This window comes from Acartia tonsa, chromosome 4 (genome assembly GCF_053477335.1).
Source record: "Acartia tonsa isolate MP-2025a chromosome 4, ASM5347733v1, whole genome shotgun sequence".
Classification (NCBI taxonomy): domain Eukaryota; kingdom Metazoa; phylum Arthropoda; class Copepoda; order Calanoida; family Acartiidae; genus Acartia; species Acartia tonsa.
In genome coordinates, this window is record NC_137263.1 from 28168478 (window position 1) to 28191133 (window position 22656).

Below are 22656 nucleotides of genomic sequence, written 5' to 3' on the forward strand. Positions count from 1 at the left end.
AATAGCGGCTAACGGTTTAGCCGGTTTTTTTTTGGCTATCTTAAGGGGAAATCTGTCATAAATTACGTAGGAATCAACTTTTTGAAACATATTTTTGCTTTAAATCATGTAAAATGATACAAAAAATTTTTTTTTTAGATTTCTAGTACCAGCAACTACCGGCTAGAACCGTTTTAAATCGTTTTGGAGCGGCAAAGAGTATTATGTGGAGATAGGTTTCGTGAATGATTTGCCTTGAAATTAACTAAAATGGCTAAACGGCTGAGCCGCCGGCCGTAAGCCATTACTTTTTCATCTTTTTGTTCAGTTAAGAGAAAATAGACCTACCAAGGATTACTCATGCAAAACTTCAGTTCAAAATTCAAATTCATTGTGCCATTTACACATTGATTACGAGATGGTTGCATTGACCCCCTCCCCTCTTTTACTTCCATCTTTGGTGAACTTTCACCTAACCTCCTGTATTGTCTTATTTAGTCTTTTATCTTCATCATGGAAAAACGTTCACATTCCAGTAGAATAGACAATTATTGAAGATTTCTAAAAGGTCTTTAACATTTTTCTAGCTCCAATACTTTACTCTCTCTCTCTCTCTCTCATGATGAACATAAAATATAAAATAAGACAATACTGAGGTGGGTCTTTTTATATGATTCATTATGTCTAGAAAAGAAGCGATGCCGCGACAATTAACAGTTTCACTGCATTTTCGCATTTGAAGTTGCCAATGAAAATAAATGCAAATAAGTACATTTTTCTTTAAAATGCATTCATTTTTATTCTTATTCAGTTAGGGAGTTGAATCCATTTTTTTAGAAGCAGAAATATAATCTATGATTACGGTTTTGACCCTTTAAAAAACGTAATTTACTATTCCACTTTCCACTTTCTTGGAGATGATCAACGCCGATACGATTTTTGAAATGTACCATTCCACTTTTAATAAAGGCGAAACTGGAATGGTACATTTATGTTTACATATCAGCGTATTCATAAACATAGATTTCCTTATTTAAATCGACATAATAGTAATGGTACATTATGGTTATTATTTTTATTTTATATACAAAATTTTTAATTATAAATAGTATTTTATACATTCCTACGATAAACATAATTTAAAAATAGTATTATGATTTCAATTGTGTCGATGTTAAAAGTGTAAACCACCTTTCCCGTTTTGCCTCTCTTGAAAGTGGAATGGTACATTACGATTATACTGAAACTGCACATGAAATCCTCAGAGTATTACCCTAAACCTAAAACCGACTTTTATAAGTAACTTTAAAAATACTTACAAGTAGTTTTCTTTCTGGAAAGAATCTTCAACTTGTTGTGGAAATTGATGTTAATATTGCAAGGATTTACTAACATAGGCTCGCCGTCAACCTGCATAGGCACTGCTCGACGTGTTATTAGTTGAACTGACTTGGCCTGACAAAGACAAACACCAGTACCACCCAAGTGCAAAAGGGCCAAATCAATATTATCCAATGCTATCACCTCTATCAATCCATCGTTTTGGCTTGCAACAAAGCCAGACTTTTGCTTCCAAGGTCTTGTGCCAGAACTGTAATTCTTAATGTTTAAAAAAAGTATGGAATGTGCTCCATAGTCTTTCAGTCTTTTTGTTATATCTATTTCTGAATTATCACGAACAGTACACTTGACTACAACATCCTCCATCAAATGTCGCCACTTTTGTATGAGCAGGTCTTTGCCACCCTCAAGGCCATAAAATAATAAGTTGCGTGTACGTGACGTAAACTTGTCCTGATTGGCATTTCTTGCATTGTGAAACTGAAGTGCTATATGGGCGTCTATACCCAGTGAAAAGTAATTATTAAATACGCTATTCTGTTCTGGAATGCTGTCTATGGCACGTTGGTGCTTTTCGCCGTCCCCAATGGTTTTCAAAGTAAGCTGCCACCTATCCAACCACTCTATATCAGCCTCATTTACGTCATGCAATACTTTTTTCACTGGTTTGTCCTTGTAACGGCCACCCCAAAAAAATGAACGAGACAAATCGTTTCCCGTTCCCATAGGAATTATTGCCACAGGCGGTGACTCATATTTCCAATGGATATGTTCAACTTCTGATAGGACCCAGCCAACAGTACCGTCACCACCACAAACTAAAAAGTAGGTAAACTTTATTATAAAATGAAAGTAAAAGATGCATATGGATGAAATATTGTAGTTAAACTGCTTTGTTATAAACATGAAATAGAACATAAGCACTCAAAACCAAAGCAAACATGTATCTAATAGTTATTTCTCGTATCGTATTATAAACGGCTTTCCGCGGATATAGAATGTACAATTATAAGATTAAAACTAGTTGTACATTTCTATATTCGTAGAAAACTGGATATAATACGATGCTAGACATAGTTTTTTCGTATTCATGAGAACCGGTTCCTATCCACCGGATTCAAATGAATACGAGAATAGCTATTAAGCATTTCCCAAAATATCATTAGCTTAATTGCTCCAGTAGAAATTTTAGGAAGTCTGGTTTTATATTTAATTGGTGTTTATTAAAGAGAGTGTAAACGTAAAAAATTTCTCATCTGATTATCAAATCTTAAACTGTTTTTAACCTATTTTTAAAACATATATCAAAAATATACTATGACACCAGTAGAATCAAACTGCAGAGCCTAAATTTGAATTAAGTCCCCAATAAACTTTTTTGAGGGGATTTAAAAATTAATTTTTACTGTTGCTGTGGACCTTTTTGATCAAAGCAAAAGGTCTTTTTTTATTTGGGTAAAATTCGTAGCTTTTAGAGTGTTTTGCTTCATAAATATAGTACATCAATGAATTAACATTATCGTGCTTGTTTTCTATCACTTATTTAAAACACATAAAAATTGACTGTAAAGGGTTAAATAGTGTAAGATGACAACAAACGTCTATGCAATACAACAAATTTATTTTTGTCACATATACAAATATGATAAAATATAAGATTCTTCAAACTTATTTTTTAAAATATTTTTAAAAAAGTATGTATCTTTCATGTGTACGGTTTTCAATCTTTTCCTTTTAATTAAATAAAAATTATTTAACTACATTGGAAATAAGTCACTTTGTGAAAACACTCTTTTTTGAATTGTAAAGAACTGAAATGAAACAAGACTTCTAATTGGTTCAGACTTCAGAATTATATGTTTTATTTTAATGTTAGATTTTTCAATAAAATTAATTGTTTTAGAAAAAAAAATATTTCCAATGAACATAGTAAGGTTTTTTTATTGTATCAATATAAAGTGAATTATATAAATTGGTCTAAAAGCCACAATATAAAAGTAAAAAAGACTTTTTGAACTGGTCAAAATGACGGGAGCATCAGTAAAAATTAATTTTTCACTCCCCCAAAAAAAGTTTATTGGGGACATAATTCAAATTTGAGCTCTGCAGTCTGATTCTACTCGTGTCATAGTATATTTTTGATATATGATTTAAAAATAGGTTAAAAACAGTTCAACATTTTCTAAGCACATTTCAATACACTGATCAACCAAAAACGTCCTATTAACAAAAATATGCAGGAATAATGCCTTGATTTTATGGTATTTTGGGAGGAAAAAAAAGGGAAAATCTGAATGTTTTTGTTTCTTATAATGTTTGTAGGGATATTTAACTTGTCATATATACTTAGTTGAAACAATTTACTTACTGTTAAAGGGCGAATATAGGTTCGATATGATATGAGCTTATAGCAAAGGTGCCATTACATACTTTTAGAATATCTATGCCAAATTTAAAAATTCAAAAAAATCCTTAAGTAGATTTTGCAATTTTCTGATTCAATTGAACATATAATAAATGAGATTGCCGACAAAATCGTTTATTTTAGCCCTTTACAAGACTTTTTTTGACTATTTTGCTTAAGTTTGATTGACTATTACATTGGCACGCACCTTAAAAGATAATTTAAATGTTTATTATTTTAGATTAAATACTATTTTATTTCATTTTTAAAAAGCATAAAAATAATTTGCGTAGAAGGGCGTCAGGACTATTGACTAGGGTAAATAATACGTCTTAAAGTTTATTTTCTGTACAGAGATCTTTGATTAATTCATGATGATATAAACAACCCTTAATTACGCATTTTCCACACACACACACAGGGCCACAAAAAAAACAGGGATTTGAAATCATTCTTCCTCCAAGAAAATTTTATTGATTATTTTTTTTTTTTTTTTTACATTATTTGATGTTTTTTTTAACTTTTAAATATTTTACTTTATATATTTTGTATGAAGGTAGAAGGAGGGTATATTTACCCCTGATTAATTCCCGAAACCTTTTTATCATTTATTTGTACTGCAAAATAACAACAGTATTTAGGCAAACTCTACACGCATCCTGTTGTGAATATTGGTATTTGAATATGTTAGGGAACCACTCCTCTGACGTCACAAATTAGCCCAATTGGCTAGGTTTTTAGCTATAACGGCCTTATCCAATGGAATATCTTTATTTGCTTGAGTTATTCATAATGTATATACTTGCACCTTTGATATAAGCTCATATCATATCCAACCTATATTCGCCCTTTAAGGATTTATTTTATGATATAAAATTGCCAATTAGTTTTTTAATAATTCTATTTTAAATTCGTATTATTGACAAAAAATACCTCACTGTCTCCAAAGGGTTGAATCTCAGAGGTTATTTAAAATAATAATATCCTTTAATAATTTAATAATTCTATTTTAAATTCGTATTATTGACAAAAAATACCTCACTGTCTCCAAAGGGTTGAATCTCAGAGGTTATTTAAAATAATAATATCCTTTTTTTGTGTAGGACAATAAATAGCCCACTTAGGAGAATTAGTTTACTCTTTTATCAGACTGTTTATAAAGAAATATTGCACCTTTATTATTTACAAAGAAGGTGTATTAACTTTTATTTTTACTAGCGGTTTCGCCCCTAGCCTCTAGGGGCTTCGCCCTATATAGTTTTGGGAAGTCAACCCTCCTTAATAGAAATATTTAAAAAAATATTCTTTGTTTAATTACTCTGTGGTAAAATTAAACCCAGGTTGTGCGATTTAAGCACAAAAATTTTAATTTGTACAAATTAAACCCAGGTTGTTTGCCGTTTACACAAAAATTTCAATTCGTAAAAATTAGACCTAGGTTGTTCGCATACACAAAAATTAAAATTTAAAAAAAATATTTTAATTTTTTTTTTTTGCTTCGCCCCATGTTGCAGTGGGGTTCCCCCACCCCAATTACTGGTTTTTGTTTTAAAAAAATAAAAAAATTAAAACTTTGGAAGTGGGGATTTTTTTTATTTTTTGGGGGGTTGGGGTGTCCCATCCCCCAAGAAAATAGCTTAAAACCACCAGAGGACCAGTAGGTATATTCCCAGAAGGGTAGAGCCCAATTTGATTTTTTTTTTTGCTTCGCCCCATGTTGCAGTGGGGTTCCCCCACCCCAATTACTGGTTTTTGTTTTAAAAAAATAAAAAAAATAAAAATTTTGGAAGTAGGGATTTTTTTTATTTTTTGGGGGGTTGGGGTGTCCCATCCCCAAAGAAAATAGCTTAAAACCACCAGAGGACCAGTAGGTATATTCCCAGAAGGGTAGAGCCCAATTTGATTTTTTTTTTTGCTTCGCCCCATGTTGCAGTGGGGTTCCCCCACCCCAATTACTGGTTTTTGTTTTAAAAAAATTAAAAAATAAAAATTTTGGAAGTGGGGATTTTTTTTATTTTTTGGGGGGTTGGGGTGTCCCATCCCCCAAGAAAATAGCCTAAAACCACCACAGGACCAGTAGGTATATTCCCTGAAGAGTAGAATCCGATCGGTTCAGTGGTTATCGAGATCTTAAGGGACAGAAGACAGACGGACAGACAGACATCGTTCTACTTTGTATTATAGATAGCTAGTCGGTGCTTTTAGTAAGTAGTAGATGTAAAATTTTCCATAGAATTCAGATATGCAATCGTTTTTTTTTGTAGACCTCTTATTTTTAAAGTAATTTAAGTTTTTTTTTTTAAATTAAGTCGATTTTAAGGTACTAAAATGCAACAAAAAAAGGAAGAAAATGGCCACTATGAACAAAAATAGTAAGATCCTTAATTTGACTACTTACTTTTTGAATTCTGGCGCCAGGTAATTATTGAAAAAAAATGATTTTTTAAACCCACAAGAATAAAAACTTTGAACTTAATTATATCATTACACAGGCATAAAAAATATGGGATCATATATACCTTTAGAATCAGAAAAATATTATGAATCCATTGTAAGCAAAATTGAAAAAAAGTAAAAAAATAAAAAAATAGCCTAACATAATATTTTGTACAGGCAACACTTTCTTCATCCCCTCTTTACCCCCTTCCCATTTTTATTCTCAAAACAAGAAATAAGATGGTTGCCTGTATAATATAATATAATATTTTCATATAATTCCTTTTATTGTAGTTTTATTTACTATTTTGTAAACTTTTTATTTCAATTTTGCTTAGAATGGATTTGTAATATTTTTCTCATTCTAAAAGTATATATATAACGCCTATTTCTTATGCCTGGGTAATGATATAATTAAGTTCAAAGTTTTTATTCTCGTGGGTTTAAAAAATCGATTTTTTCAATAATTACCTGACAGAATTCAAAAAGTAAGGTGTCAAATTAAAGATCTTACTATTTTTGTTCATAATGGCCATTTTCTTCCTTTTTTTTGTTGCGTTTTAGTACCTTAAAATCAACTTAATTTTTTTTCAAAAAACTTAAATTACTTTAAAAATAAGAGGCCTACAAAAAAAACCGATTGCATACCTGAATTCTATGGAAAAATTTACATCTACTACTTACTAAAAGCACCGGCTAGCTATAAGAATAAAGTTAATACACCTTCTTTGTAATTAAAGGTGGGCGAGAGATGGGCTAACTAAAGTTACTTGGATACTAATAAAAAAAACCTGTTTCTAACTTTGTTATTGTATTTGGTATTAAATAATAAATATTGCTTATTTTATCAATTTCTAAGTAACTACCTATACATTTGTTTAAAGCAAGGATTATGTTAAAAGTTAGCTTAACCGTTAGGAAAAATAGAGAACTATGTCAAAAAGTTTAGTTTTAGCTATAGAAGGAAAAAAAGACAATTAACTGCACATTTAAATAGTGCGGAAATTTTTCCCCTAATCTTGGATATAATAAAAATCGGCGGAAAAAGCTGTTTTTTAAGGAAACGAGAGACAGTTTTGCCCTATCTTTGAGATTATATGAATGAGATTGTTAAGGTTTGATAATCTGATGAGAAATTTTCTCGTTTACAGTCCCTTTAAGCTGTTGTACGTGACATTAATACCGCTAGTTGCCAAAAATGATTGATTATACATGATATTTTCCCACGCTAACATTTTGGAAAAAATATTAGTAAGTGGGATCAGGGGCTGCTATTCAGCCAATTAATTCCATTTGAAATTGCCAAAAATGAAATATTTTGTAGGAGTAAAGTTGGAGTAAAACTTGTTTTTTGGATAACTAAAAGGGAAGTGCGTAAGAAGGGGGGAAAAGGGAAGGGGTTGAGGGGGAAATTTTCACTTAGAATTGGTTGTCAAAATCACATTCCCCTTTCCCTGAGTGGGATAATGCTTCAAACTACTAAGCAGTTTCTTTACATAGTTACATACAAAGTTGCAAAGTAAGGGAGAAAAAGCTTATTAAAACATGACCTGTTTCTTTACACAATTGCATACAAAGTTAAGCTTATAGAATATATTTTGTTGCATATTATATACAAAATAACATAGTAAATGAGTAGAAATCTAAAATTTGGTGTGGCAGTTGCTCTAATATGGTACGATATAGAACTGTGAAGAAACAACGGCAAAACCGTCACTGCCGCCAAATAACGATATATCCCGCAAAATTTTGTTTGCTTTTTCTCGCTAAATTACACACAGGGGGGAGGGGAGGTTTAATGCAGCCATCTCGTACAGTGGCGTGCGAAGCACTTTGTCTAGGGGGGGGGGGGGCATTTTGAAGATTTTGTAAAATTTTGCCCCCCCCCCCCTAAATCAACCCCCCATCCCTTCTCCCCACCCTGCAATGACCGAAGGGAAAGAAGCTAGAAAGCATCTTCAAAAAAAAATAAGGAAGATAATTTAACCTTCTCCCCCCCCACCACAAAACATTTTTTATGGGTGGAAGGGGATGTTATAAAATCTCAGCAGGAAGGATGAATAACCCCATTAAAAAAATTTGGTCGCTAGGGGGGGGGGGGGAGATTGCCCCAAATGCCCCCTTCGGTTCGCACGCCACTGATCTCGTAATCAACGCGCAAATGGCACTAAGAATCCGAATTTTGTTATGAAACTTGGCATGTGTAGTCCTTGGTAGGTCTATTTTCCAAAATTGAACAAAAAGTTGAAAAGTAACGGCTAATGGCCGTTTAGCCGTTTTTTGGCTATTTATAGGGCAAATCTATCCTTAATTACGTAGGAATCAACTTTAAAAAAAATATATTTTTGCTTTATCTCATGTGAAATAATACCAACAACTATTTTTTTAGATTTCTAGTACCATCGGCTACCGACTAGAACCGGTTGAAAACGTCTGGGCGCGGCAAAGAGTATGATGTATATATAGAGCTTATGACGGATTTGCCCTGAAAATAGCCCAAAAAAATGGCTTAAACTGTTTTTAACCTATTTTTTAATCATATATCAAAAATATACTATGACACCAGTAGAATCAGACTGCAGAGCCCAAATTTGAATTAAGTCCCCAATAAACTTTTTTGGGGGGATTTAAAAATTAATTTTATATGTTGCTGTGATCATTTTTACGGGAGCAAAAGCAACTTTTAGTTTGGGGTTAAATTGTTTCTTACAGAACAATTTTATATGATTCAGTTTATATCAATACAATAATAAAAAAACTCTACTCTGTTCGATGGAAATAATTTTTTTTCTAAAACAATCAATTTCAGTAAAAAATTTAACATAATACAATAAAACACATAATGCTAAAGTTAAACCAATAAGATTTCTTGTTTCATTTCAATTATTTATAATTTCCGAAAGAGTGTTTTCACAAAGCGACTTATTTACAATGTAGTTAAATAATTTTTATTTAATTAAAATGAAAAGAATGAAAACTATACACGTAAAAGATACATACTTTTTAAAAATATTTTAAAAAAATAAGTTTGAATAATCTTATTTTATATCATATTTGTATATGTGTCAAAAATAATTTTGTTGTATTGCATAAACATTTGTTGACATCATGTCATCTTGTCATCAAATTTAACCCTTTACAGCCAATTTTGATGTGTTTAAAATAGGTGAACGAACACAAACATGTTAATGTTAATTCATTGGTATATTGTAAAGATTTAACTTTTTAGTGAATTTTTATAGTAAAATCATAAGGCCTAATTTTACTCTATACCAGAATACAATATTTATGAAGCAAAACACTCTAAAAGCTACGAATTTTACCCAAATAAAAAAAAAGACCTTTTGCTTGGGTCAAAATGACCACGGCAACAGTAAAAATTAATATTTAAATCCCCCCAAAAAAAGTTTATTGGGGACTTAATTCAAATTTAGGCTCTGCAGTCTGATTTTACTGGTGTCATAGTATATTTTTTATATACGTTTTAAAAATAGGTTAAAAACAGTTTAATGGCTAAACCGTCAGCCGTCAGCTGTTACTTTTTTCGATTTTGGGAAAATAGACATACCAAAGATTTCTCATGTCAAGTTTCATAACGATAATTTGAAATAAAAAATATTGGATCACATAATATTTTAAAGAGAGGCAAAATTATAAATATGTTTTTAAATATAAGTAATGAAATTTTTTAAAAAGGCAAGTGAGAGAGAGGACCATTTATTCTTTAAACAAGGATGACAACATCCATAAGTAGCGAAGCACAAAAAATCGTAGATGGGAATACGTACAGGTAGATTTAAAAGGTTTTTACTAAAATCAAGAATAGATTTATTGGATAAAATAAACATGAAACCTTGTTTTATTTTGTATGATGACGATGGTCAAAGTAAATTATATTAAAGTTGCTCATAACAATGGGAAAAATTATTTTGATACTGATATCCCATAAAAGTTTGAAAATTGGATCAAAATAGACAAAGATATGGGGAAATATGTAAAACATATAAAAATAGCCAAAAACCTGATAAAAGGCAGCCTGGCCGCCATAGTTGTTTACTTAAAACGACAAAAAATTTAATTTTTAAATCCTTAACTTAAAAAATTGGGAAAATCGGACCATATATACTGAAGATATGGAAAAAAGTGTTAAATATATGAAAAATAGCCTAAAACCTGCCAAAAAGGCAGTCTGGCCGTCATGGTTATTTTCTTTAAAAGACAGGAAATTTAATTTTGATATCTATAACTGAAAATTTTTTGAAAATCGGACTATAAACACTGAAGATATGAAGAAAATGTTAAAAATATAAAAAATAGCCTAAAACATGCTAAAAAGGCAGTCCGGCCATCATGGTTGTTTTCTTTAAAAGACGGGAAATTTAATTTTGATATCTGTAACTGAAAAAATTTTGAAAATCGGACCATAAACACTGAAGATATGGAGAAAAATGTGAAAAATATAAAAATAGCCTAAAACCTGCTAAAAATCGGTCCGACCGCAAACGATGTTTTATAGTCAATTGTGCTCCTTAATAATAGGAATGTTGTCAAAAAATTTCAGCATTCTATCTTTTATAGGAGCTGAGTAAATCCCATTTCCCCCATAGCGTTACGGACTGACGGACTGACTGACTGACGGACGGACGGACAAAGTGAATTATAGAGTAGCTTCGCTACTAAAAACATGTATATTGGGGAAAAATCACGAAACCTTTTCAACATTTAAAAAAAAATTTAATACTTATATATTAGACTATTAGTACTATGACTAACAGATTGACTGTCAAAGTAGATTACATACTGGATGCTCAAAACAACGGGAAATTTAATTTTGATATTTTAACTAAAAAAAAATTGAAATCAGACCATAAACACCAAAGATATGAGGAAAAATGTGAAAAATATAAAAATAGCCAAAAAACCTGCAAAAAGGCAGTCTGACCGCCATTGATGTTTTCTTGAAAAGACAGGAAATTTTATTTTGATATCTATAGCTGAAAAAATTTTGGAAATCGGTCCATAAACACCAAAGATATGGGTAAAAATGTGAAAAATACAAAAATAGCCTAAAACCTGCTTAAAGGCAGTCTGACTGTCATAGTTGTTTTCTTGAAATGACAGGAAATTTTATTTTGATATCTAAAACTGAAAAAATTTTGGAAATTGGACCATAAACACCAAAGATATGGAGAAAAATGTGAAAATTACAAAAATAGCCTAAAACCTGCTAAAAAGCGGTCCGACTGCCATTGATGTTTTATAGTTAATTATGCTCCTTAATACTGGAAATGTTGTCAAAAAATTTCAGCCTTTTATCTTTTATAGGAGCCGAGAAAATCACGTTTCCCCCAAACTAAGACAGACGGACAGACGTACATTTCAAATTATAGAGTAGCTTCGCTACTAAAAATATTGAAACAAGGATGTCAATATCTAAAAGTATCGAAGTTCTTTGATGAAAAGAAACAACAAAGCAAATAAAAGGAAATTGGGGGCTTCAAACACAGTAATGATGCTCAGTTGTCATACGAACCTTTACACAAAATTTTACAAGTTTATCTTTGAGCAAATGTGAAAATTATCTTAAATTGCAAAAGAGAAAACACAATTTTCCTTTAAGAAATGTGATGTCCTCTAAAGCCTTACAGACAGACTGTCGGACCAATTGAGATGTAGAGTAGATGTTCAAAGATCAGAAAAATCTTTGATTCAGTTGTTTACAGATGTAGAGATGGAAGGACATTTCGAATAGTAGAGTAGCTTTGATGATATAGAGAGACAGTAGCATTACTAGCGGACAGATAGACTGGATGGCATTCTTCAACAACAGCAGTACAGACCTTTTTTCAAAGCGTTACGATCGGACAGACATAGAAAGATAGAAATTATAATAGGTATTATGTAAACTAATAAGTAAAAAACTGGGATGGTAACATCCATAAGTATCTTATCGAAGCTCTTAAATGTAAGAGTAAGAACAGGAAAGCAAAAAAGAAGAAGCATAACAGACCGAAGGATATGACCAGTGGTCATATGAATCTCCACACAAAATTTTAGCAGTCTATCTTTTATATAATAGCATAGAAAATTGTATATAAGAGCAGTACCGATAGACCAACGAACAGTGTAATTTTTTAAGGCAGGCGTGCATTCTTATTATAAGCTTATTTTCGTCATAATTTAGACGATTTTTTTTAGAGATTTAGACCATGAAATGTGTTTTTATTGTCAAAATGTAACCAGTTACAGTCAACCTAAGTCTGCTGAAGACAAGCTTATAATTATGTATCTAGGCGACGTAATTAAATTTTGTAATTTCTAAAATGAGCAATGCAAATCTTTCAAAATTTTCATTCCATTGCAAAAAAGGCGATATTTGGTTAAAGTAAATATTCTTTTATTCAAACAATGTAATTTAAATGATACATATGATTATCATTTAATTCATATTTTTAAAGCGTGGGAAAATTTTTCAAGTGTGAGAACCATTTTTTTTGGCATTAAATGATCATTTAATTTCATTTTTTTCAATCGTGGGAAAAATATCTGAGCATGGGAAAAAACATGAGAAAAAATATGTTTTAGTATAAAGAAATGTTCTATCGGTTTCAAACCTTTTCCATTTGATAGATCTTCCCCACTTTGGAAAAACTGTCAGACCAATTTTTTGAAATTCAATCTGTGAAAAAAGATATTTTAGTTTGAATTTTTTGTTTTGAAAATATTATTTTACATGTATTGACGCCATCTTAGACTATGATAATTTTTTTTGTTAGAAGATTTATTTCCCAAAAGAAGGTGTATTAACTTTATTACTTTTTAAAACTTTTTAAAGCAATATAGTTTTTAAAAAAAAATTAAGTCGATTTTAAGGTACTAAAATGCAACAAAAAAAAAAGAAAGAAAATGGCCATTATGAACAAAAATAGTAAGATCTTTATTTTGACACCTTACTTTTTCAATTCTGTCAAGTAATTATTGAAAAAAACGATTTTTTTAAGCCCACAAGAATAAAAACTTTGAACTAAATTTTATCATTACCAAGGCATAAGAAATAGGCGTTATATATACTGTTAGAATGAGAAAAATATTACAAATCCATTCTAAGCAAAATTGAAATAAAAAGTTTACAATATAGTTTATAAACTACAATAAAAGGAATTATATGAAAATATTATATTATATTATACAGGCAACCACCTTATTTTTGAATTGAGAATAAAATTGGGAAGGGGGTAAAGAGGGGGTAACTAGGGGATGACGAAAGTGTTGCCTGTACAACAAAATACAATAGGCCATTTTTTCATTTTGTATTTTTTTACTTTTTTTCAATTTTGCTTACAATGGATTCGTAATATATTTCTGATTCTAAAGGTATATATGAACCCATATTTTTTTTACCTGTGAAATGATAAAATTAAGCTCAAAGATTTTATTCTCGTGGGTTTAAAAAAATCAATTTTTTCAATATTTACCTGACAAAATTCAAAAAGTAAGGTGTCAAATTAAAGATCTTACTATTTTTGTTCATAATGGCCATTTTTTTCCTTTTTTTTGTTGCGTTTTAGTACCTTAAAATCGACTTAGTTTTTCTTTTAAAAACTTAAATTACTTAAAAATAAGAGGTCTACATAAAAACAGATTGCATATCTGAAAATTTTACATCTACTACTTACTAAAAGAACCGGCTAGCTATCTTAAATAAAAAGTAAAAAAGTTAATACACCTTCTTTTTAAAAAAATAAAATTTTTACAATGAAAAACAGTCTTTGAACTTAAATTGACCAATAATTCAGAGATTTTTTCTATTTAATTTGGAAGATTTTTTTGTTTTAAATTTTAATGTACAACAAAAACACAACAGTAAAAAAATAAAAATTATATGAAAAAACATTTTATGATTTTATTTAAGAAATTATTTGCTAACATCACCTTTTTGTTGCCATAGAATGTTATTTAAGCTAAATTTTGTTTGCTTAAATAGCTCATTGTACAGTACATGAAATATCATTTTAAAATTCCTACAACTCTTTTTGTTTTTAAAGCTGAAGACTTCATATTTGGGGTATTGGGTCTTTTTGCAGTGCATTTCTTACAGGCTTCCTTAAAGATATTTGAAAATACATTAAAAAAAGAAGAAAAGGAACTTGTCATTTCAACTACAGAAACAAAAATCAATCAGGACAACGGTAAATTTGATTTTGATTCTATTATTAACAATGATATTTAAAAATCTGACAAAAACCACTAAAGATATGTGAAAATCAGTTGTAAAATATAATGGCAAGAATGTCCTATATTTAAATATGCTACATAACAATGGAAATATTGACAAAAAGTGGTATCTTTAAACTGTTTTTGAAGCCTTTTTGAAACAGGTATCAAAAATATACTCTGACACCTGTAGAATCAAACTGCATCTAGTTTTAAAAAAGGGATAAAAACTCACATAAATTTTTATAAGGATTTTAAATTCTAATTTCTTTTATTCATTGGGTCCATTTGGCTAAATATTTATGTGTGTTTCTTTCTTTGGTAAAATTCTTAGGTACTTACAAAGCCTTTTTCTTCATAATAGTTCATAATTCTTTATAGAACAGGCACAAGCTCTTGTGTACTAATATACTATTATAAATATACTAACCAATGATTCTGATATCTTCGGCATCAGAGTATTTGTGTAAAGCAGGTGCAGGTCCAACAACTCCTCCTGTATCAGTACTCTCTGTTATGTTTACTACTTCGCCATTAACACCATTCGTGCCTATAACCTGAGAGAACCTGGAGAGAAGATGTGATCCCTCCTGACCACCAGATCTGTATGAAAAAAGATGAATTTTCTCTGTCTAAATTTTTACATGATACTGAGATATCTATAAGCCTAGGTGATGTTAGATTAAGTTTGGAACAGTTTAAATCTGCAGTGAGGGCAGAGCAGGGTTAGGGACAATTTTTAATGGGTGGAAATACTATTCTGGTATTCATTCGAATTTGGTGGATAGGAACCGGCACTCATCCATACGAAAAAAACTTTGTCTAGCATCATATTATATCCAGCTTTCTACGAATATAAAAATGTACAATCATAAGTTTTTTAGCCCCGAGGTGCTGAAGGCACGGGCTAAAAAACTTGTTTTAATCTTATGATTGTACATTCTATATCTACGGAAAGCCATTTATAATACGATGAAAGAAATAACTATTCCGGATTTATGCTTTATAGGGCCATAATTACTTTTAGAAATATTGTTGACCCCCCACCCACCCCAAAATAAACCATTGATGGGTGGGTGGTAGTGTTTAATACTATTGTGTGTTACTCAGAAACCATAAGAGATGAATAAAGCAAACCTTAGGATTAAAGTTTTGGATTTTATTAATTTTGTTGGTCCCAGGGCCCTCATCCACATCCAAAAACACCCTCCATCTTGGGGGGAGGGGCAGGTAGATAATATTATTTATACTATTGTTTGTTACTCAGAAATTGAGATACATGGAGCCGTAATGGAAGTTGTCATCCTTGTTTTAATTAAGGTTAGTTAAAAAGAAATAAAATTGGTGTCTGTCAAAAAAAAAACAGTTTTATTCTTTCTTTCCTTGTATTCACTAGAACAATGAATGTTGGCATGATGGTTATGTGATGATATATAAAACTGTAATCCTACAGGTCCAGGGAAAAAGGATCTTCCAAATGGTCAACTGTTCCAGAACTTCAGGTTTTCAAACTAAGCTATGCAACCCTGAAAAGTATTGAAACAATCATATTTTTTTTATAGTTAAAAAAGACTAGGGATGGGAATCAGGATAGCAGTGGCTTTGTCCCTAAACCTAAAAAAACATGTCACACTCACACTGTTAATATGGGATTTTAAAAAGCGGGATGGTCACTGGAAGTTCTACTTTGTATTATTAGCCCCCCCTGCGATTCAAAATTAAAGTGAACATTTTGAAATAGGGAATCAATATGTATGATGTTTATATGCTTGATATTAAAAGTTTATTTAACTTTGAACAAGTAATAATATTTCGTTATTGTTTCGGCATGATTCCGAAATGCGGTTATAAAGAACATTATGATATGATAAAAATTCGCCCCAATATCTCCAGTCTAATCAAAACAGCAACAGGATGACTGATAATCAAAAAGCTTTTTTAAAGTCTATAGAACAGTCCTAAAATAAAATACAATAATATGATTAACATATAAAGTGTGTCCAAAAAAAACAATCGCTCACAATTTGAACTCTCTTAAGTACTTCAAATCTTGGAAACAGACCCTATAATGTTGAGAGTTTTTGATGGGGCATGTAAAAGCTTCCTATAGACACCTTAACCAGATTCCTAACTAAATCCTTGCCAAAAAAAAAGACGGACCTATCTAACATTGAGATATGAAGGCTCTGTCTATTTCTAGTTCTCGATGTTAACTGCAAGGATAATATTGAAAAATAGTGAGGCGATTGTTTTTTTTCAACACCCTTTATGGTTAAAATTATATCTAAACTGTTTCATTTTAATTGGTGGAAAAGTTGCGAGCAAAATCTTTGCGATCAATCTTTTTCTTTACTGTAAAACTTTGGTTACTTTTTAAAACTAGGTTCAAAAATATTATTTGGTAAAATAAAAGCTCTGCTTTAACATTTGGTTTCATATTAAGCTCAACAAGAACAATGATATTCAAATAATTATACATATTTGGTCCTGTGAATAAACTTATGAAAAATGTATGCTTGTTGTTTTGTTTAATTTGATATAATCTTCATTCAAAAAGTCTTATATGCATATTCACATGTTTGGGGGGAAGAAAAATATACCAGGAAGGAAGGAAGGGGACAATGTATCTAAAATTAATATTTCTGACAGTCTTGGACTTTGGGTACCAGAAGATATGCAACTTTTATTAATTTGGCAAATTTCAAAGACTTTGGGTATCAGCACAAAGAATGCCGCTAAAACAAGGGGGGGGGGGGGAAGTTTGTACACTTATAGGAAATGAAATTCAGTACCAAAGTTTGGGAGGGTCGTATGGGCTTGTTTTTAAAGTTATCAACCTAATTCTTTTTGTAGGCTCTCTTATATGACTTGATATACACGTATTTCTTTGAAAATTGAATTTCGGTACTTTCCTTCTAGGGGCTTGTGGAGCAAAAGACCCCCAAAAATCATAAAAATATGAGTTGTGGGCTTCTTTTTTAAGATATTAACCTGATTTTTTATATAAAAATACTATTTTAACATAACCGAATCTACGAATCATTACAGATTTCATTTTGGGACTTTCCTTCTACGGGCTTGTGGAGCAAAAGACCCCAAAAACACTAAAAATATGAGTTCTGAGCTTATTTTTTAAGATATCAACCTGATTTTTAAAAAATAATACTGTTTTAACATAACCAAATTAAAAAAACATTACAGATTTCATTTTGGGACTTTCCTTCTAGGGGCAAGTGGAGCAAAGATTCCAAAACCACTAAAAATAGGTATGAGTTCTGAGCTTATTTTTAAAGATATCAACCTGATCTTTTTAAAGTAATACTTTTTTAACATAACCGAACTAAGAAACCATTAGGGATTTCATTTTGGGACTTTCCTTCTAGGGGCTTGTGGAGCAAAATACCCCCAAAACACTAAAAATATGAGATCTGAGCTTATTTTTAAAGATAACCTGAGAACTCAATTTATTTTGTTTTGGAGGTGTTTTACCCTACTTTCCCCTAAAAGGAAAGTGCCAAAATAAAATTATTAGTGGCTACCTAGTTCAAACATGTGAAAAAAGTTTTCATGAAAAAAATCAGCTCAATATCTCTAAAAATATTTTTTGGGGGTCTTTTGCCCCACTAGCTTCTAGAAGGAAAGTCCCAAAATGAAATCTGTAATGGTTTCTTAGTTCGGTTATGTTAAAAAAAGTGTTTCTAAAAAAATCAGGTTGATATCTTTAAAAATAAGGTCAGAACTCACATTTTTAGTGTTTTTGGGGTCTTTTGCTCCACAAGCCCCTAGAAGGAAAGTCCCAAAATGAAATCTATAATGATTCGTAGATTCGGTTATGTTAAAATAGTATTTTTATATAAAAAATCAGGTTGATATCTTTAAAAATAAGCTCAGAACTCATATTTTTAGTGTTTTTGGGGTCTTTTGCTCCACAAGCCCGTAGAAGGAAAGTCCCAAAATGAAATCTGTAATGGTTCGTAGATTCGGTTATGTTAAAATAGTATTTTTTTATTATATAAAAAAATAAGGTTGATATCTTAAAAGAGAAGCCCACAACTCATATTTTTATGATTTTTGGGGGTCTCTTGCTCCACAAGCCCCTAGAAGGAAAGTCCCAAAATGAAATCTGTAATGGTTCGTAGATTCGGTTATGTTTAAATATTATTTTTATATAAAAAAAAGCAGGTTGATATTTTCAAAAATAAGCCCAGTACTCATATTTTTGTGTTTTGGGGGTCTCTTGCTCCAAAAGCCACTAAGAGGAAAGTCCCAGAATGAAATCTGTAATGGTTCGTTAATTCGTTTAAGTTAAAAAAGTATTATAAAAAAAATCAGGTCGATATCTTCAAAAATAAGCCCAGTACTCATAATTTTGTGTTTTGGGGGTCTCTTGCTCCACAAGCCCCTAGAAGGAAAGTCCCAAAATGAAATCTGTAATGGTTCGTTGATTCGGGTATGTTAAAAAAGTATTATAAAGAAAAAATCAGGTCGATATCTTTAAAAATAAGGTCAGAACTCATATTTTTAGTGTTTTGGGGGGTCTTTTGCTCCACAAGCCCCTAGAAGGAAAGTACCGAAATTCAATTTTCAAAGAAATACGTGTATATCAAGTCATATAAGAGAGCCTACAAAAAGAATTAGGTTGATAACTTTAAAAACAAGCCCATACGACCCTCCCAAACATTGGTACTGAATTTCATTTCCTATAAGTGTACAAACTTCCCCCCCCCCCTTATTCTCAAAGCAGATGACTCTTAATGAACTAACCAAAACAAATACTAGCAGACTATTTGAAAAAAAAATTCAAAACAAGTTTATTTTGGATTTTAAACAAAATAGTTTTCTTCTGAGAATGGATTGGAGAAACCAGAAATTCTACTGTGATACTTCTGTAACTATCCATTCTAATCAACCCCTTGTTAAATATGAAAACAAACCCTAATTATGGTGTTATTTTGTAAGAAACTGCCAGTACAAAGGTCATACCTTTTATGATAAATTAGACTATTCACAGGAAAATAAGACAGTATAACCTAATATTAAATACTTTTCTTTCAGTGTTCAATAATTTCTTATTACACAAATCTAATAAAGATTGCTATATCTAAATTGGAATTTTCCAGATATATCTGGTTTTGAAGATATTGAGTTAGAACTCTAAAATTGAATAAATTGCCCTTTGTCCCCTCCCTTACTCCCTGAAAATATTCCAGATGAAGTTGATTAGACTCAAGCAGGAGATATACTAGGCTTGAACCGTGAAGAGCAATTCTAACACAGATTGAATAAATACACATCCACACTCATCTAGAGCTAAATAAGAACAAAGGGAAAGGACACTGCAATTGTTTATTTACTTGGAGTTGACAAAACACATGACGCGTTGCATTTATCATTTGACCTCATGAAATTTTATCTTTTTAGAGAAAAAAATTCCTAATAAGAAAGTCCATTAAAAGACAGAAGTATCGCACGCTGAACCCCACTTTTGAATAGCCGAATACCTGCCAATGCAGTTATTTTAATTTAGATTACAGGAACTTTAAACCAACAATAGAGTGGCACTGGCTCGGGTTAAAAAGGAAGAAGACTATGTGGTGATTACCATTTATTACTCTCTTATGCCTAATTATACATCTATCCTACACAAACCCTTTGCTGTTGCATGATGTATCACACACACAAAGGGAAAAGTAGGTTGCGGGTAAAATCCGTAAAGGTGTGTGTTTTAAGGCTTGATAATAATACTAAATATGTGTATTCCTTATTGAAAAGAACTATAGACTAAAATTTTTTTAAAAAAGTTAATGATACCTGAAAATTGCGAATAAAACCTGAAAAATTCACTGAAAGCTTTGCTAATGTCAAGCTGACACAAATTAATTTTTAACATATAATACATAGAATAGTGAATAGGTATTATCATTCTACTACTGTTTTTATGCCTTAAAACACACATCTTTATGAATTTTACCCACAACCTACTTCTCCCTTTAGATGATCATGAAGCAAGTGATACATTTGATACAAAAATTTGATACATAGTTAGAATTACTTAGTTATTTAGAATCATGACAAAAATTTTGCTAAATTTGAGATAAAAAGTGCCTTAAAACTTCTATTTTTACATTTGCTACAGTACCACTAAAATTCAATGACACAATTCTGTGCTAAACAAACCTTTAGATTAGTTGGCATTTCTCTTAACCCAAATGGAGTTAATAAAATTCATACTTACAAAATAGAGATAAATTTCTGCTTTTTATACTGTTGTTATCAATTTTGCTTTTTGACAACTAAAAAAGTTGCAATTAAGGTTTAAAAATGTTGGACCAAATGTCTAAAACGATATTTTTCAGCTTATTTTAGTGCAATTAACATAACAGGCAATCAGAACTAGTGAGGAATAATGTATTATGGAAACACAACTTGAGGGGCCCTCAAATGGTTTTAGAGAGATGTAGTATTAGTAATGCACAGTTGTATACAGTATAATATTTGTTGTTACTGTTGGGTCAAAGTGCCTCAATAAAAAGACCATTAGAACAGGAGGAAACTGATAGTGGATGTATCATTTATTGAATAATACATAGATATCCAATTAAAAATATTTTGATTGTGTAATTGTAAAACAATAAAATATGTATAGTCTAAATATTTTTTACAGTTCTTCATTGATTTTACAATTACCAAAGAAGACCATTAGAGCCCAATTAAATCCACAAGCAATCAATTGGGCTATGAGGTGATAGAGCTTGCATTGATATTTCTATTTGCCCATCATAAGTTGGCAGTTTAGTAATAACATAATTCATTCATACCTCTTCTAAATGCAACTAAAAGGCTTCAGTATGGAAAAAAAGCATGAGGTACACTTTTTTGTACACTTATACTTCTAGATACTCACCAAATACTAAATGGTAATTAGATTACCAATTCCCCTTAAATAGATGATTATGTGGAACCTTACAAGAAAGCATTTTTGCCCTTAAAAGAAATAGATGGCATGAAGACTTAGAAGGGCACTTATTTACATGATTTGTTTCTTCTGATTTAAGTGTACCTAGTGCTTTTTTTCCATACTGAAGCCTTTTTGTTGCATTTAGAAGAGGTATGAATGAAATATGTAATTACTAAACTACCAACTTATGATGGGCAAATAGAAATATCAATGCAAGCTCTTTCACCTCATAGCCCAATTGATTGCTTGTGGATTTATTGGGGCTCTAATGGTCTTCTTTGGTAATTGTAAAATCAATGAAGAAATGTAAAAAATATTTAGACTATACATATTTTATTGTTTTACAATTACACAATCAAAATATTTTTAATTGGATATCTATGTATTATTCAATAAATGATACATCCAATACCAGTTTCCTCCTGTTCTAATGATCTTTTTATTGAGGCACTTTGGCACAACATTGATAACAAAAATTATACTGAATATAACTGTGAATTATTAATACTACACCTCTCTAAAACCATTTGAGGGCCCCTAAAGTTGTGTTTCCATAATACATTATTCCTCACTAGTTCTGATTGCCTGTTATGCTAGTTGCACTAAAATAAGCTGAAAAATATCTTTTTAGACATTTGGTCCAACATTTTTAAACCTTAATTGCAACTTTTTCAGTTGTCAATAAGCAAAATTGATAATAACTGCATAAAAAGCAGAAATTTATCTCTTATTTTACAAGTATGAATTTTATTAACTCCATCTGTGTTAAGAGGAATCAATCTAGCACCTCAATTAATAAGAAATCTTAATAAAACTTAAGGAAAATATGTAAAATATAAAATTAATTATTCCCTGAAAATTTCAGCCCTGTATCTTGAAAAGGAGTTGAGAAAATCTTGAAAACTTGAAAATCTAGGAATCGATCTAGTACCCCCAAATAACAGACAGATGGACACAACAATGTATAGATTAGATGGGGATATGTCATGAGAATATTCACTAAACATTTCAGCTGTCTATCTTGAATAGGCGCCGAGAAAATCACATTTCCCCCATAGCATTACGGACGGCCGGACTGACTGATGGACAGACAAAGTGAATTATAGAGTAGCTTCGCTACTAACAAATGATTGTGGGGAAAGTGTTTTAAAAATATGCTGTTTCCAAAAGGACATAGTAAAGAAGGCGTCTTAACTTTTTTTATTTTTATTTAAATTAGCGTTTTTAGTAAGTAGTAGATGTAAAATGGTCCATAGAATTTAAATATGCAATCAGTTTTTTTATAGACCTCTTATTTTTGAAGTAATTTAAGTTAGTTTGTTTT

The 22656-nt window shown here is 30.8% G+C and overlaps 1 protein-coding gene across 1 annotated transcript in view; it reads right to left on the reverse strand.

The window, feature by feature from the left end:
- Positions 1-22656, reverse strand: part of LOC145318070 (eye-specific diacylglycerol kinase-like) — a 30162-nt gene that overhangs the window by 5412 nt on the left and 2094 nt on the right. Inside the window, exons 2-4 of the mRNA XM_080159402.1 lie at positions 15757-15900; positions 14805-14977; positions 1299-2138 (exon numbers count right to left, since the gene is read on the reverse strand). Of these exons, the coding sequence (XP_080015528.1) occupies positions 1299-2138; positions 14805-14977; positions 15757-15788 (1045 nt within the window). The 5' untranslated portion in view covers positions 15789-15900. The remainder of the gene's footprint in view (positions 1-1298; positions 2139-14804; positions 14978-15756; positions 15901-22656) is intronic.